The sequence below is a fragment of the Phaseolus vulgaris genome, chromosome 11 (genome assembly GCF_051622355.1).
Source record: "Phaseolus vulgaris cultivar YP4 chromosome 11, ASM5162235v1, whole genome shotgun sequence".
In the NCBI taxonomy this organism is placed as follows: Eukaryota; Viridiplantae; Streptophyta; class Magnoliopsida; order Fabales; family Fabaceae; genus Phaseolus; species Phaseolus vulgaris.
Window position 1 is genome coordinate 2,435,831 of NC_143508.1, and position 14,546 is coordinate 2,450,376.

Below are 14,546 nucleotides of genomic sequence, written 5' to 3' on the forward strand. Positions count from 1 at the left end.
GCTATTCATCTATAAATAATAATTACTCACCCCTCATTCCACTTAAGTCTATGCTATCGTACCTCTCTCTCTGCCTCTCACCATCACATAAACTACCATTCATTTTTATCATTATAGATTTCCTGCGTTTTCTTTTTCCTATCCACCACTTTCCATATCATCATCATCAAAGCAGTCATCTATAAATAATAATTACCCACCCACCCCTCATTCCACTTAAGTTCATGCTATCAAACCTCTCTCTGCCTCTCACCATTCCGTTACATAAACTACCATTCATTCCATTACATAAACTTCCGCCACTTCACTTAGTTGCACCGATCCCCTCCTCCTTCTTCCGCCACTTCACTTAGTTGCACCGATCCCCTCCTCCTCCTTCTTCCGCCTTCACTTAGTGACTTTGTGACTTTGTGCACCGATCCCCACCTACTCCTTCTTCCTCTTCTTTCAAAACCCCAAAAAACTCTCCCACACAATATGAACTTCTCATCAATGGCATTTACCTTCTGTACCTTATTCATTTCCCTTATGGCAAACATGGTTGTCCAAGAGGAGACATGGCAAGAGAGAGATAGAGTAAAAAATTTGCCAGGACAACCACCAGTCAATTTCAATCACTATGCTGGTTATATTAAATTAAGACCAAACCAAGAAAAAGCCTTATTTTACTGGTTTTTTGAAGCTCAAGATGGTCCTTCACGTAAACCTGTTGTACTTTGGCTTAATGGAGGTTAGCATGGATCACACTTTTTTCTCATTTTAATTCATTATATTTGTAAAAAGAAATTGTATGCTCACCTCACTCTACCTCTCAAACCCTTTTTCCATTCAAAATTGTTTTTCGGGTGGTGTTGTTGTCTTTGTCCTATACCTTGGTTTTGTTCTTTTTGTTCATGTTACCAAGTTACTCTTTGTTGAGTAGGACCTGGTTGCTCCTCAATTGCCTTTGGAGCAGCACAAGAGATTGGTCCATTTTTGGTAGACCAGGAAGAGAATCTAAAATTTAACAAATTTTCTTGGAATAAAGGTATGTAATCTCATTGCTATTACTTTAAAGTACTTATTTATTTAATTAGTTGGAAGCATAATTTCGTTATTTTATCTTAATTTTCCAGTTGCAAACATCATATTTCTGGATTCACCAATTACTGTTGGTTTTTCTTATACAAACAATTCCAAGGACTTAAGTGAGCTTGGTGATCAAGTTTCCGCTTCTGATAACTATAACTTTTTGGTTGGTTGGTTCAAAAGATTTCCAAATTTTAGATCCAACGAATTTTATATTGTAGGAGAGAGTTATGGAGGTAAGATTCTCTAATTTTTTTTTTTTTAAATATTTAATTATGAATAACTTGTATTTTAATGAACATTTTATTTAAATCACAGGACATTATGCTCCACAACTTGCTGACCTTATATATAAAAGAAATAAAAGAGGTCCATACATCAATTTGAAGGGACTCATGGTAATTACCTATTATCTTTATAACTCTCTTTTTGCGACTTTATAAATTTTCTAAGTTATAAATTAAAAATGTTGGTATAAGTTTTTCATTAAATTGACATTATTTTGATCAAAATTCAGATGGGAAATGCTGTGATAAATACGGTCACAGATGCAAAAGGGATATATGATTATGCTTGGAGCCATGGAATAATCTCAACACAAGTCTTGGATGGAATAAAAAGGCACTGTAATTTCAGTGAAAAGGAACACACCAAAGAATGCAAAGCTTTTAGGATGAAGTTTTTAGAATGTTATTCGGATATTGACATTTTGAATATTTACTCACCGGTGTGTCTCAAAGACAAAGATTATAAAATACCAAATTCAACAAGACTTCCACATGTAAGTATTATATTATAGTTGGGTAGCCTGTAGGTATTATAAATTCCTTTCACCATGCATATAGATAAGTGTTTCTGTTCTGTTGCATTTCAGGCTCTTTGGAATACATTACCATCATCAGGATACGATTATTGTCCAAATGATCATGTAACAAAGTATTTCAACAAGAAGAATGTTCAGAGGGCAATCCATGCAAATATAACTAATTTGCCTTATCCATTTACAGTTTGCAGGTATTTATTCCCACATACTAATATTTTATTATTTTTTATATAACTAATTTGATAAACTATAGTAATATGATTTGTTTTATGATGAAGCAGTATAATTGAGAAATGGAATGACTCCCCAGAGACAATGCTACCACTAATTCAGAAACTATTAAGGGTTGGTTTACGTATTTGGATGTACAGGTATGCAATTAAATAAGTTTGGATTGTTTTCAATATATAGTTATGGTTATAATATTTTGACATGTAATTTTATGTGTATACAGTGGAGACACTGATGGTAGAGTTCCCATATTATCAACCAAATATAGCTTGGAAGAGTTGAAATTGAATATAACGAAAGAGTGGAGACCTTGGTTTGCAGGTGTAGAAGTGGGAGGGTGGGTGGAGGAGTATGAGGGTGGTCTTACTTTTGCCTCCGTTAGAGGTGCTGGCCACCAAGTTCCAGTTTCTGCACCACAACCAGCACTTACTCTCTTTTCCCATTTCCTATCTTCTCAACCTCTTCCATCTTCTCGCTTCTAGTTCATTCTACTTGTATGTATATTATTGTGTATGTTCTTTTGGCTTGTGCCTAGATCAATGAAAAACAATTATTAGTTTGAAAAAACCGTAGCTTAAGAACCTCTTAATTCTATGTGATTGATGACTCTTTTCCTAGGAGTAAGTTTTTTTTTTTATTTTACATAATTAATTTTTTCTTAAGATAAAATGTTTTAACACTTAATTTTTACATATTCCTCTTTTATTTAACGTCTGCAAATTATGATCATTAATAAGTGAATTTATATTAAGAAGAAAATAAATTATGAATGACAAAAAAAAAATATTCGTAAACATTCGTAAATTACATAGAATTCATATATAGTTGGTTGAAGATGATAAGAAGCACCGCAAGCTCTAGCTCCTCCCGAGACATTGCTGTAGAGTCTGTGTGGATATAGCAAGAAGTTGATGTTAATATTTATTTATTGGTTTAGACGGGTCAAATATTGATATAAAGAATGTTTTTATTGTGAAAAGGTATACACATAAAACCATTAACATCAACCTATATTAATTGTATTTTTTTATAAAAAAACTGTAAATATACTTGGTAAAGAAAATGGGAGTGTAATTTTTTTTATCGTTAGCAATAATAAAACAGAATATTAAGTGTGGATTTTCTATCAAAAGTATGTTAGGCAACATACTTGTATTTTAATATTTGTATAGCTTAATTATATATATATATATATATATATATATATATATAACGAGAATTAATATTTGATGTCAAAACTTTCTTATAAAAAAAATTGTGACATAAGAACAACAGTTAAATTTGGCAAGTATAATGATAATGGAAAAATTGGTAATAATCGTCCTTCATTGTATTATATGAATAAAGTTTTATAAAACAATAAAAAGTCTCTTACAAACATTGTTGGATAAATGAATAGAAAATTTATTTTAAAATAATAAAGTTATATATATGTGCATGTATAAAAATGGGAAGCTCATATATATATATTTATTACAAAGTATACTAAGATGCATCTAAGTTTAATTGAGAAATATTAAAATAATACAGTAGAATTAATTTGAAAAAAATACAAAAAGCTAACGAAATTGGAAATACTAACAAATAAATAAAATAGATATAAACTAAAAAATATTATTTAGTTTGATTCATCTACCCGCAATTATTTTTGCATATTAATATTTTAAACAAAATAACAATTTAAAAAATAATTAAATCTGAATTTTGAAATTATGAACCATAAAATAAAATTTTATACAAGAAATCCATGTCCGAGAATTTTTTAAAATAAAATCAAATTTATACAATAATATTTTTATCTTATTTTTTAATTATAATTAAAAAAAATCAACTGAAGATAAGGGAGGGTGACTTTAGTATACTCATCACTCTGAAGTTTCTTAATATTTGATTAGCATTTCCATAAATATTAATAAAAATTATATTTGAAATGTTTTTAGGTGACCAAGTTCTTAAGCCTCTATTTTTTATTATTACTTTTACTTTTGGAAGCCTTTGTTTTCATTTATCTAAACGCTCAGTTCTAAAAAATGTAGGGCCCATTAGCCTGTTCCAGTTTTTTTATCTGCTAACGTTACGATTTTATATCCGCACCAAATTGGCTAAAAAGCCTGGGCACATTCAGCTGGCCCAATAGTTACTATTTACAGCTTCAGATTTTATATCCCCAGTACTATCCCTAAAAATGATGGGTTCTTCTGCCTAGCCCAATCGTTTTGCTATTCCTCACCCGCTTTATACTATACCCACCAATTTCTCGCATTCAACTGCCCCTACAGTTACTAAAAGGAATGATACTAGTGACATAATGATCACAATTTTAAAAATATTTATAAATTATTTTTATAGTTTAAATTATATTTATCATCATAAGTGAATTATAAATGTTTTTATTTTTTAAAAAAACTCCTAAAATGTTTTTATTTAATATATAAATTTAAATGAATGAAAAAGACATTCCAATAGACTATACTTAATAAAAAAAAATATTTGAACACCTATCAAATTAAGGACTCTACAATCAAAATTTAATAAATAATTACCAGTTTAAGTTTATTGCTCATTAAAATTATATCTAATAAATTACATCTATATTATGAAAATCATATACCACCATACTCCTTTAATAGTTTAATGATTATTCTATTAATACTTCATTTTTTTTATTTTATAATTTACTACATACAAAATTATATAAATTATATTTTAGGATTTTTTTTAGAGTAAACACTTCAATATTATTTATGTGTTTCCTACTAATTAATATTAATTGACTTAGATTTTTTAATAATTATGTTTTGTATTATTTTACTTGAAATTAACATGATTACATCATCAAAATAAATACTAATTTTTGTTTATGGATTCAAATTGTTGTAAGGTTTAATTTTTTATTTTCTTTATTCTTAAAAAAATTCAAACTAAACATATTTAATTTATTAATTTTTTATTTTTATTTTATAAAAATTTATTTTTTTATTCATTAATTATATTTCTAACTATTTTAAACATTAAAAATATTTATTATATTAATGCATTTAAAATTAAAATTATAAGTTTTTTATTTATTTATTAATTTAATTATTTTATTACTTTTGAAATGGTGCTAGATATGACACTAGTTCACCATATTCATTCTATGTTGAAATTAAAAAAAAAAAATCTATGTAAAGGTTGTGAACTTTTTTTTTAGGATCAATAAAATAGAAGTAGTCACCACATAACCAATAAAAGTGTAAAATGAGTCTTTGAGATTGTAATGGATTAAAATGCAGTTTAAACACTAAATTTTCTGTTATAGAATTTGTTTAGCAAAAACAATTGACTGAATGAAACTAATGTATTTAGTGAAATGGTCAAAATATGTGAATTCATAGTAGATGAATTTATATTTAAGGAGAGAATTTAGAGGTTATTATTGTCAATAATTAATTATATTAGTTAATAAAATAATATATATAACTAAAAATTTATGAATAAGGGTGATTAAGTTACATTTCAAAATAAATGTTACGATTTATTAATTTAACATTATTATAAATAATGCACATTCATTTTGAAAATAATCAACTTTACAAGTATCTTAATTAATTTTAATTATTTTATTTTAACTAATTTATTGCATAAAGATAATGCTAAGTATTTAATAAAAAAAGAGATAAGACATTATTTTATTTTGATGACATTATATATAATATAACAGTAAATAAATTCTTGACCTTACCTACTACAGAGTTAGTTGAAAGCCAGAACAAAAAAAAGAATGGCTTATTAGTTAAGCAGTGCTCAAAATTGGAAAGATATGGAAAGAAACATTAGGAAAAGTACTAAAATTAAAATAGAAAAAGAAAGACAATAATTCAAAGCATTATGTCTTGTATAAAGATAAATGGAAGAGTCAGGTTTCCAATTATACTGTCATGTTTCTGCCAAAAACATCATGGACCTACGCTTCAACCCTAGTTTTAATATAATGTGGTGCATGCTGAAGTTAAGTGTTGGGCCATGAGGCAGATATTTTCCTTTGTACAATCAGAATCAGAATTTTAACATGAGAAATGGAACTAGTCATAATTCAAACTGCCCATAAAAAAAAAAAAAGTGATCATTCAAATTAAATAATAATTTTTTTTTTAATTTATATCTGGTTAGTTGGGATTGTCATTAACAATTGAAAAGAGGACAATTCATGGTATGTGTTCAGTAAATCAAATACATACATATCAAGAGTTTTAGACACCAGTCATCAGTTCATTCACGATATCTTTGAAACAATCTAGAGAAAAAATTTTAGAATGGTCAACCACACCATCTATAAATAATTATTTTTGTGTCTCCAAATTTTACTATAAAAAAATGCTATAAGAGTATGATTTATTAGTGATATCAATTTTCTCCTATCTTTGCCATATACATGAAACTGATCGATCAATGAATCAAGATTCCATCTTCATATTTCAAACATTTTCTGTGCCTTCATTCACCTAACCATATTTATCTAACTTCTTAACTTTTAACTTTATAAAAGAATGTTATGTGTTGATCGTTGTTATTTTTATATCAAATAAAAGAATGTAAATGTAAACTCTCTAATGCAGTCATTTTGGAATATAAAATACTGTTATTACTAAGAAGTAAAATTTACCTAACAGTAACAATCAAATTAAAAAGATAAAAATAAAACTAACAAATAAAATTTTACAATCACATTAAAAACATACAAACATAAAAATTTCAATTTACTTGTTTCCCTCCATCATTCAAGCTTTAAAAAAAAAAAAAAAAAAACTCCTATCACCTCTATAAATGCCCATAGTTTTTCATCTCAATTCACCATGCACTCTTACATCTCATCAAAAAAATTAATCCCACATCAACCTCATCAATGACACTTATATTCCGGATCTAAATGCTTAGTGAGTTTATTAAACGGTATGTACAATATAATTAATAACAACTCTTTTATTTATCATGAGACAGATATTACTTTTAAAATAATTATTTTATTTTAACTTATTTTATATATTTCGCAATTCATAGTAACACATATGTTTCGTAATGCATGGTAAAATAATTTTTTATTTTAATTTTTTTTTTATTGTTTATAATAGTAAATAGTATTAGTTTTCTAGTTTCTATTTCTACTAATTTATTTTATATTTTTTCTAACATTTCATAGAGTAACTGTTACCTATTTATAATTTATTTCTTAACAACTAAAAATTGTTGTTGATTTTAAAATTATAGATTATTTACTTGTGATAATCTTCCCTAATAGTTTCACTGTTTTCAATATTTATTTTGTCCAGTATATACTTTGTTCCACAGGTATCTCTTTCTTCTCCCATTAATTCACACTTTAATGGTTCCAACAACAAGTGTGTCATCTTTTACATGAATCAATAAGGATAAACCAAGTTAATATTGAAAGTATTCTATCAATTTAGAAACTATTTAACAATAATAGAAACTAATTTAGAAATTAATTTTTTTTTAGTTTCTAAAATGATTTCTAATTTAGTTATTATTGCAAGTAATTATTTTAGTCTCTAAAAATTGGTTTTTATTTCATACTTTTCTTGTAATGAGGTTATATGGTGTACCACTGTCTCTTATAATTATTGCAAATATTCTAGAAAATTATTGTAACTATAACTATATTATGAACGGCGAAAAAAAAAATGTGCATTGAGTTTTGCAAATATTTGTACATACGAAAAAATGCCAAATTAATATTGGAAGCAAACTGCAACAAGCAGGAATCAAACCCAGAGATCAAGGAAGCATCAACCACTAGACTTGACAAGTTCTTAGGTCATATTACCATTTTTATTATACATATTATTATTATTACAATTTATACATATTATTATTATTACAATTTATACATATTATTATTAATATAATTTATACTTATTATTATTAATATAACTTATACATATTATTATTAATATAATTTAAACTTATTATTACTAATATAATTTATACATATTATTATTAATATAATTTATACCATTTATAATAATAATAAAATATAAATTATATTCATATTATTAATATTATATTCAATATTCATATTCTTAATATTATATTCATATTATTAACATTATTCATATTATTAATAATATTAATAATATTTTTAATGTTATTAATAATATTGTTAATATTATATTCATATTATTAATATTATATTTCATATTATTATTATATTCATATTATTAATATTATATTCATTTTATTAATATTATTAATATTATATTCATATTATTAGTATTATTAATATTATTAGTATTATTAGTATTATTAATATTATTAGTATTATTAGTATTACTAATATTATTAGTATTATTAATATTATTAGTATTATTAATATTATTAATATTATTAGTATTATTAATATTATTAGTATTATTGTTAATAATAAGTATAATAAAAATCGTAATAATACATAAGAAGTTGACTGTTGTAGTGGTCAAGTTTTCCCTAGTCATTGGGGGAACTTGTGTTTGAATCCCATCCGTTGCAGATTTTTGTTTTATGGTGGTGGCAAAGTTACATACGGAATAGAATCCGTATGTAAATATCCGTATATAATGTTGATTTTACATACGGATAAATCCGTATGTAATAATCCGTATATAATTCGTGTTTTTTTTGTAGTGTATGTCATTATACCTTTTTATTTATGCACTCTTTTGGAAGACACATTTTATGACTCGATTCCAGTAACATATGAAATTATTCTAAATGTTTCTATCGAAATTATTTAATTGATTATTTTAAAAAATTTACTATCTATGTATTAGATTTTTATTTTTAATGATAAAGAATAAAGTACATTAGAAGAAAAAAACACACACTTAGATTTAGCATTTAAGGAATTCATTCTTTTAAAATTTCTTGTTTGATGTGGTGTTTTAATGGAGCGCACGTGATCGTAATGAAAAAATGGAGGTTCTGATGAACCCTTATTGCAAATGAAAAATAGACAATAACTCAAGCGTAAAAGAGAAAAATTAAATACAAAGGAAATTCTTATTCGCATGTGTATTAAAGAGTAAAATACATAGTGTATATATAAGAAAAAGACTAAGACCTAACAAAAAACAGAAATGAAAGTTGGGTCAGACAAGCAAAGTCCAATAACTTAAAACAGACAAAACTAAATATTTTTTGTCTGATGTGGTGTTTCAGTACAACACATGCAATGACACGTAATCATAATAGAGAAAGTAAGGTTCTGATGAACCTTAATTGCAAATGAAAAAGAGACAATAACTCAAGCGTAAACGAGAGAAAAGAAGGGAAAAAAATACAAAATAAATTCTTATTCACATGTGTATTAGAAAATAAAATAAATAGTGTATATATAAGAAAAAAAACTAAAACCTAGCTCAAACAGAAAAGAAAGTTGTGTGAAACAACCAAAAAAAACTAAATATTTGACCTTCATACATGTTTGTCTTTTTTTATGCCAGAAACAATGTTAAAAGTTGATGAATTCTTATTTTCTAAAACATAAAAAAACAAAAGCAAAAATAATGAAAGAGTATCTACCTTTTATTTAAAGAGCTCCATGATTCCTCTCTTTACTTGCTTCCATTGCATTGCTTCTCATTGAGGTGATTTTTTTCTTAATGTGAATTAATGTTTATATTTTTTATGTTAATTTGAAGCATTTAATTCTCAAGTATATATTAAAGTAAACCAATTTCTCTTTATCCTCTCTTAACTAACTTTATTATGTGTCTGTTTAAACTAATTTCAACTATATATAAACTTGTAATATATTAATATTTTTACATAAAATAATTATACGGGCGATAATAATTTATTTTGATCGCACGGGACGATAATAATTTTTTTTATTTTAATTACACTAATAATTATTTTGATCGCAGAATGATAATAAAATCTTCTTATTTTAATATTATTTTTATAATATTAATATTAAAAAACGACATATTCCCTAGCCAAAATCTAAAAGATTTACCCGATGGACCCCATTTGCACTAAAAATAACCTGATTTCACACATACTTGTCCACGACAACAAAAATTACTAAACTTAGAGCTTAAGTTACATTTTAATCCATTACAAAATCTCATGAAGACTCGCTTTGCACTCTTATTAATTCTGCAATAGACAATTTTTTTTTTTAATTTCTACAAATGAATACGATGAACTACTATCATAATATTTACATTTTTAATTAATCTATACACAAAAAAGTAATGCAAAATAAATATTTGTTCTCATTTAAGTGATATGTTATAAGCAAAGCTAGATGAGAAAAGTGAAATTGTTATATATATTAATTACCTTCCCAAAATCAACCAGCTTAGAAGAAATGAGAAGCCATGTAATCACTACTATAGTAAAAATATGTTGGACTATAATAATTTAAAAGTATAATATTACAAGTGTCTTATTATTATCTATCAAAGTAGTAGTAATATCTATACCGTTTTATTAAAACAGAATGTATCTTGTATTAATTAAATTTTATTTTTAATTATTATTATAATATATAAACAGGTATGGTGATAATTTATAAGTTATGATTTTAATGAACAATTAATTTAGATTGGTAACTGTTTATTAAACTTGATTGTGAACTAAAAAGAATATTGACAAATTTAATTCTTAATTCTTTTATCTTATTAAATAATATATATATATATATGTATATATATATTCAAATATTTATTTTGTATTTTCGTAGTCTATGCATTAATTTATTTATATATTTTTACTTTTAGCTAATTAAGGGTGGTCAATTGATTGAATTTTCAATTCAAATACAATCTATATCTAAGTACTTATATCAGATTTTAAATTTAAATTTTTTATTTTTTATAAAATTAATTTTTATTTTTATAAATCCAAATATTTGGATTAGAGGTTAAATCCAAATTCATAATTTTTTTAAAAAAATTATCTTAAATTCAAATCCATATTAAAAAAAACATAATATCAAAATAATATTGTGTGCCCATTTTACATGTTTTTTATGTGCCAATCTTTATGTAAAAAACTAAGCATGCATTCAGGTGCCAAGCAAGGTAGTGCGATTCATTTTTTAAAAAAACTCCTAAAAGTGCTTTTATTTAATGTATAAATTTAAACGAATGAAAAAGGATTCTTTAAAAAAAATATTTGAACACCTAACAAATTAAAATTTAATAAAAGATTATCAATCTAAATTTATTGTTCATTAAAATTGTATCCAATAAATTACATCTATTTATATAAATCATATACCACCGTTTAATAGTTTAGTGGTTATTCTATTAATACTTAAATTTATTATTATTATTTTATAATTTACTACATACAAAATTATATAAATTATATTAGATATTATATATATATATATATATATATATATATATATATATATATATATATAAACTGACTATCATTTGAGATAAAGATAATTACTAAATATTAGTTTAGGAAAAAAAAAGAGATAGTAATGGATATTCTAATTTATATTACTAAATATATATGTTAAAAAATATATTCTAATTTTTGCATTTACAAACATCAGAAACTCCAGACTTTACACACATCCCAATCTGGAATCCCTCACCATTACAACAAATTACACAAAAGTGACCTAACCATCACATTTTTTTAAAAAATTACGAATTATTTTTATAATTAATATTACTAAATCATATTTATCATCATAAGTGAATTATAGATGTTTTCAGTTTTTTTTTTAAAATTCCTAATAATGTTTTTATTTGATGTATAACTTTAAACAGGCATTCGATAGACAATACTTTTATAAAAAAAAAAGTATTTGAACGCCTAACAATAAAAGAGACTACAATTAAAATTTAATAAATGATTATCAATCTAAGTTTATTGTTCATTAAAATTATATCTAATAAATTACATCTATATTGTGGAAATCATATACCACCATACTCTTTAATAATTTAGTGGTTATTCTATTAATACTTAAATTTATATTATTATTTTATAATTTACTGAATACAAAGTTATATAAATTATATTAGTAAATTCTTACAATTTTTCATTGTAATAAAAATTTCATTCAAATATTTATTTTATTCTAATTTTTGCAATAAATATTACACAATATAATTCTATTTTCGACATTTACAAAAATAATAATAACCTTTTTTTACACATATAGCATCCTTATATCCTTCTAGACTGCAACATATACTACAAAACTCAAGATCAGGATCGAAGCTACATTTCAATTTATTACAATCAGGTAGAGACTCGTTTTGCACTTTTATTGGTTGTACAGTGACCGTTTCCACGATTCTTGATCCTGTGAAAGAAAAAAATTGAGAATTTTTAGACAAATATTTAAAAAAAAAAATTCAACATAGAAGAAATATGGGAAACTAGAGTCATATTAATTTACATTTTTAATTAATGCATACACTAAAAACAATAACAACACCCACAAGAACTACAACAAGAAAAAAGTGTTTTATACCATCAACACAAGTCAATTGCTGCCATTTCTTGTCTCCGACAGTGATCATAAGGAAGGAAATGAATAGGATCTGGAAAATGAGTGCCATTGATGAGAGTTTAATGTGAGGATGAGATGTAAGAGTGAGAGGTGAATTGAGATGAGAGGTTATGTGAAGTGAGATGAGAAGGTATGGGTATTTATAGAGGTGGTAGGAGTTTTTGTAGTTTTTTTAAAGCAGATATTTAATTATTAAACCTAATGGCTACATCAAACTAATCATACACGATGAAGGTCTGATATTAATAAAATTTTCAAAATAATACTAATAATAAAATTGGATAATAATAAATTAAAATTATTTAATAATAAATAAATAAAATTAGTCAATAATAGTAATAATATTAAAATTATTAAGAATTTTTTTCTTTGTTCATATTATTCAAAAACTTTGTTTTTATATTGATATACTTAATTAGCTTATAAAATGTCTTTCTCATTTTTATTACCATGTGATAAATATTAGTATTATTTGAAACTATATAAATATTATGATTATACTTGCTTACCGAATCGATACAAACATATAATAGAATATGTTAACTAACTTTTTCTTATTGATGCAAGCACAATATAAAAAGCACAAGCACGAGTATAAAGCAGAATAAATAATAATAATAATAATAATAATTATTATTATTATTATGTTTTTAGATCAGGTAGTTACTACTCTGGGAATACATATTCTCCACTTCAAAAAGTTAATTGAATAACACAAATTTCGATTTTTTTTGAAATAAAAAACTTGTTTCCGTATTTAAATTTGGTTCAAATATTATTCTTGGTTTATCAGCATTTGCAAAACTAAAGAAAATATTTTATAAAACAATTTTAATATAAATATAAATTTATAATAGATTTATTAAAAACTAAGATACTCAAATTATGTATGAAGCATCAAAGAAAATAAAAAAATTAAATTCAAAGATTTTTTTTTATTAATTAAAAATTTCAAAAAAAAGTATAATTATAAGTGTACTGTCTAGGCCGAAAGGTCAACTGAAAGTCTCGACCGACCGGGAGGCTCTGACGCCGAAAGGTTGTGCGTAAAATTAAATTAGTGATTATAGCAAAGCCCATAAGATGGGCCCAAATATACAGGTGTGTGTTTTCAAAATGTTAGGTGCAAAAAGAAAAGACCTAAGTAACTCTTAAGCCCAATAAGAGAGCCTTATAAATAGAGGTTCAACTCAAAAGGTAAGGAGAATTTCAATTGATCTGATAAGCAAAAAACTATATCTGACTTTGACATCGGAGCGCCTTGCAGGTACACACACCCACCTGTGAGGAGAAGAAGCCGAGAGCCCAACCCGAGAAGAAGCCGAGATCACCTAGCTGAAGGAAAAGCCGAGAGCACCTAGGTGAAGGAGAAGCCGAGAGCACCTAGCTGAAGGAGAAGCCGAGAGCTCTTAGCCGAAGGAGAAGCCGAGAGCACTTAGCCGAAAGAGAAGCCGAGAGCATCTACCTTGAGGAGAAGTCTAGAGCACCCAATGTGAGAAGAGACCGAGAGAGTCCAGCCCAAAGTTCGGAAGATTTGTATAAGAGTTAATCTTGTCAACCTAATTTTAGTGTTCTTGGTCCTTGTTGTAAGAACAATAAGTAATATTTTTTGTAAAAAAATTAGAAAATAAATAAAAAATCAGTAACATTTGTTAGGAATATAAATGAAAAACTAATAATTATAGAATATAAGTGAAAAAATAATATTGTATTATTAATATTATTAGTTTTTACAATATAGGAAATAATAGAATATAATAATTCTGCTTCGTCAATAATATTGCTACTTTCCCTATCCGATAACTCCGACAACAGTGAGTGGTTAAGGAGAAAAGTATATTGTCCCATGAGTGCGAAGAAAAAAATTCACATGTTACATATTGTTATACAATTTTATTA

General features: G+C 25.3%; 1 protein-coding gene and 1 long non-coding RNA gene across 3 annotated transcripts; one reads left to right on the forward strand and one right to left on the reverse strand.

Annotated features, from left to right (window-relative positions):
* The first annotated feature begins 464 nt into the window (after positions 1 to 464).
* LOC150022954 (serine carboxypeptidase-like 35) lies at positions 465 to 2,739 on the forward strand. Of its 2 annotated transcripts, none has more exons than XM_090297860.1 (8): positions 465 to 730; positions 923 to 1,027; positions 1,116 to 1,304; positions 1,387 to 1,466; positions 1,586 to 1,849; positions 1,943 to 2,082; positions 2,170 to 2,262; positions 2,346 to 2,739. In XM_090297860.1, exons 1-8 carry the CDS (start codon positions 478 to 480, stop codon positions 2,602 to 2,604), a joined length of 1,383 nt encoding a protein of 460 aa, XP_090153986.1. In that variant the 5' UTR covers positions 465 to 477; the 3' UTR covers positions 2,605 to 2,739. The 2 variants fall into 2 exon arrangements, with proteins under 2 accessions (XP_090153986.1, XP_090153985.1); XM_090297859.1 differs by having other exon boundaries at positions 2,173 to 2,262.
* A 9,446-nt stretch (positions 2,740 to 12,185) lies between these two features.
* LOC150022955 (uncharacterized) lies at positions 12,186 to 12,761 on the reverse strand. The gene is made up of 2 exons (XR_016517729.1): positions 12,609 to 12,761; positions 12,186 to 12,437 (listed from the first exon to the last, which is right to left on the reverse strand). It is a non-coding gene; the product is annotated as an uncharacterized LOC150022955 (long non-coding RNA).
* Positions 12,762 to 14,546: the final 1,785 nt, after the last annotated feature.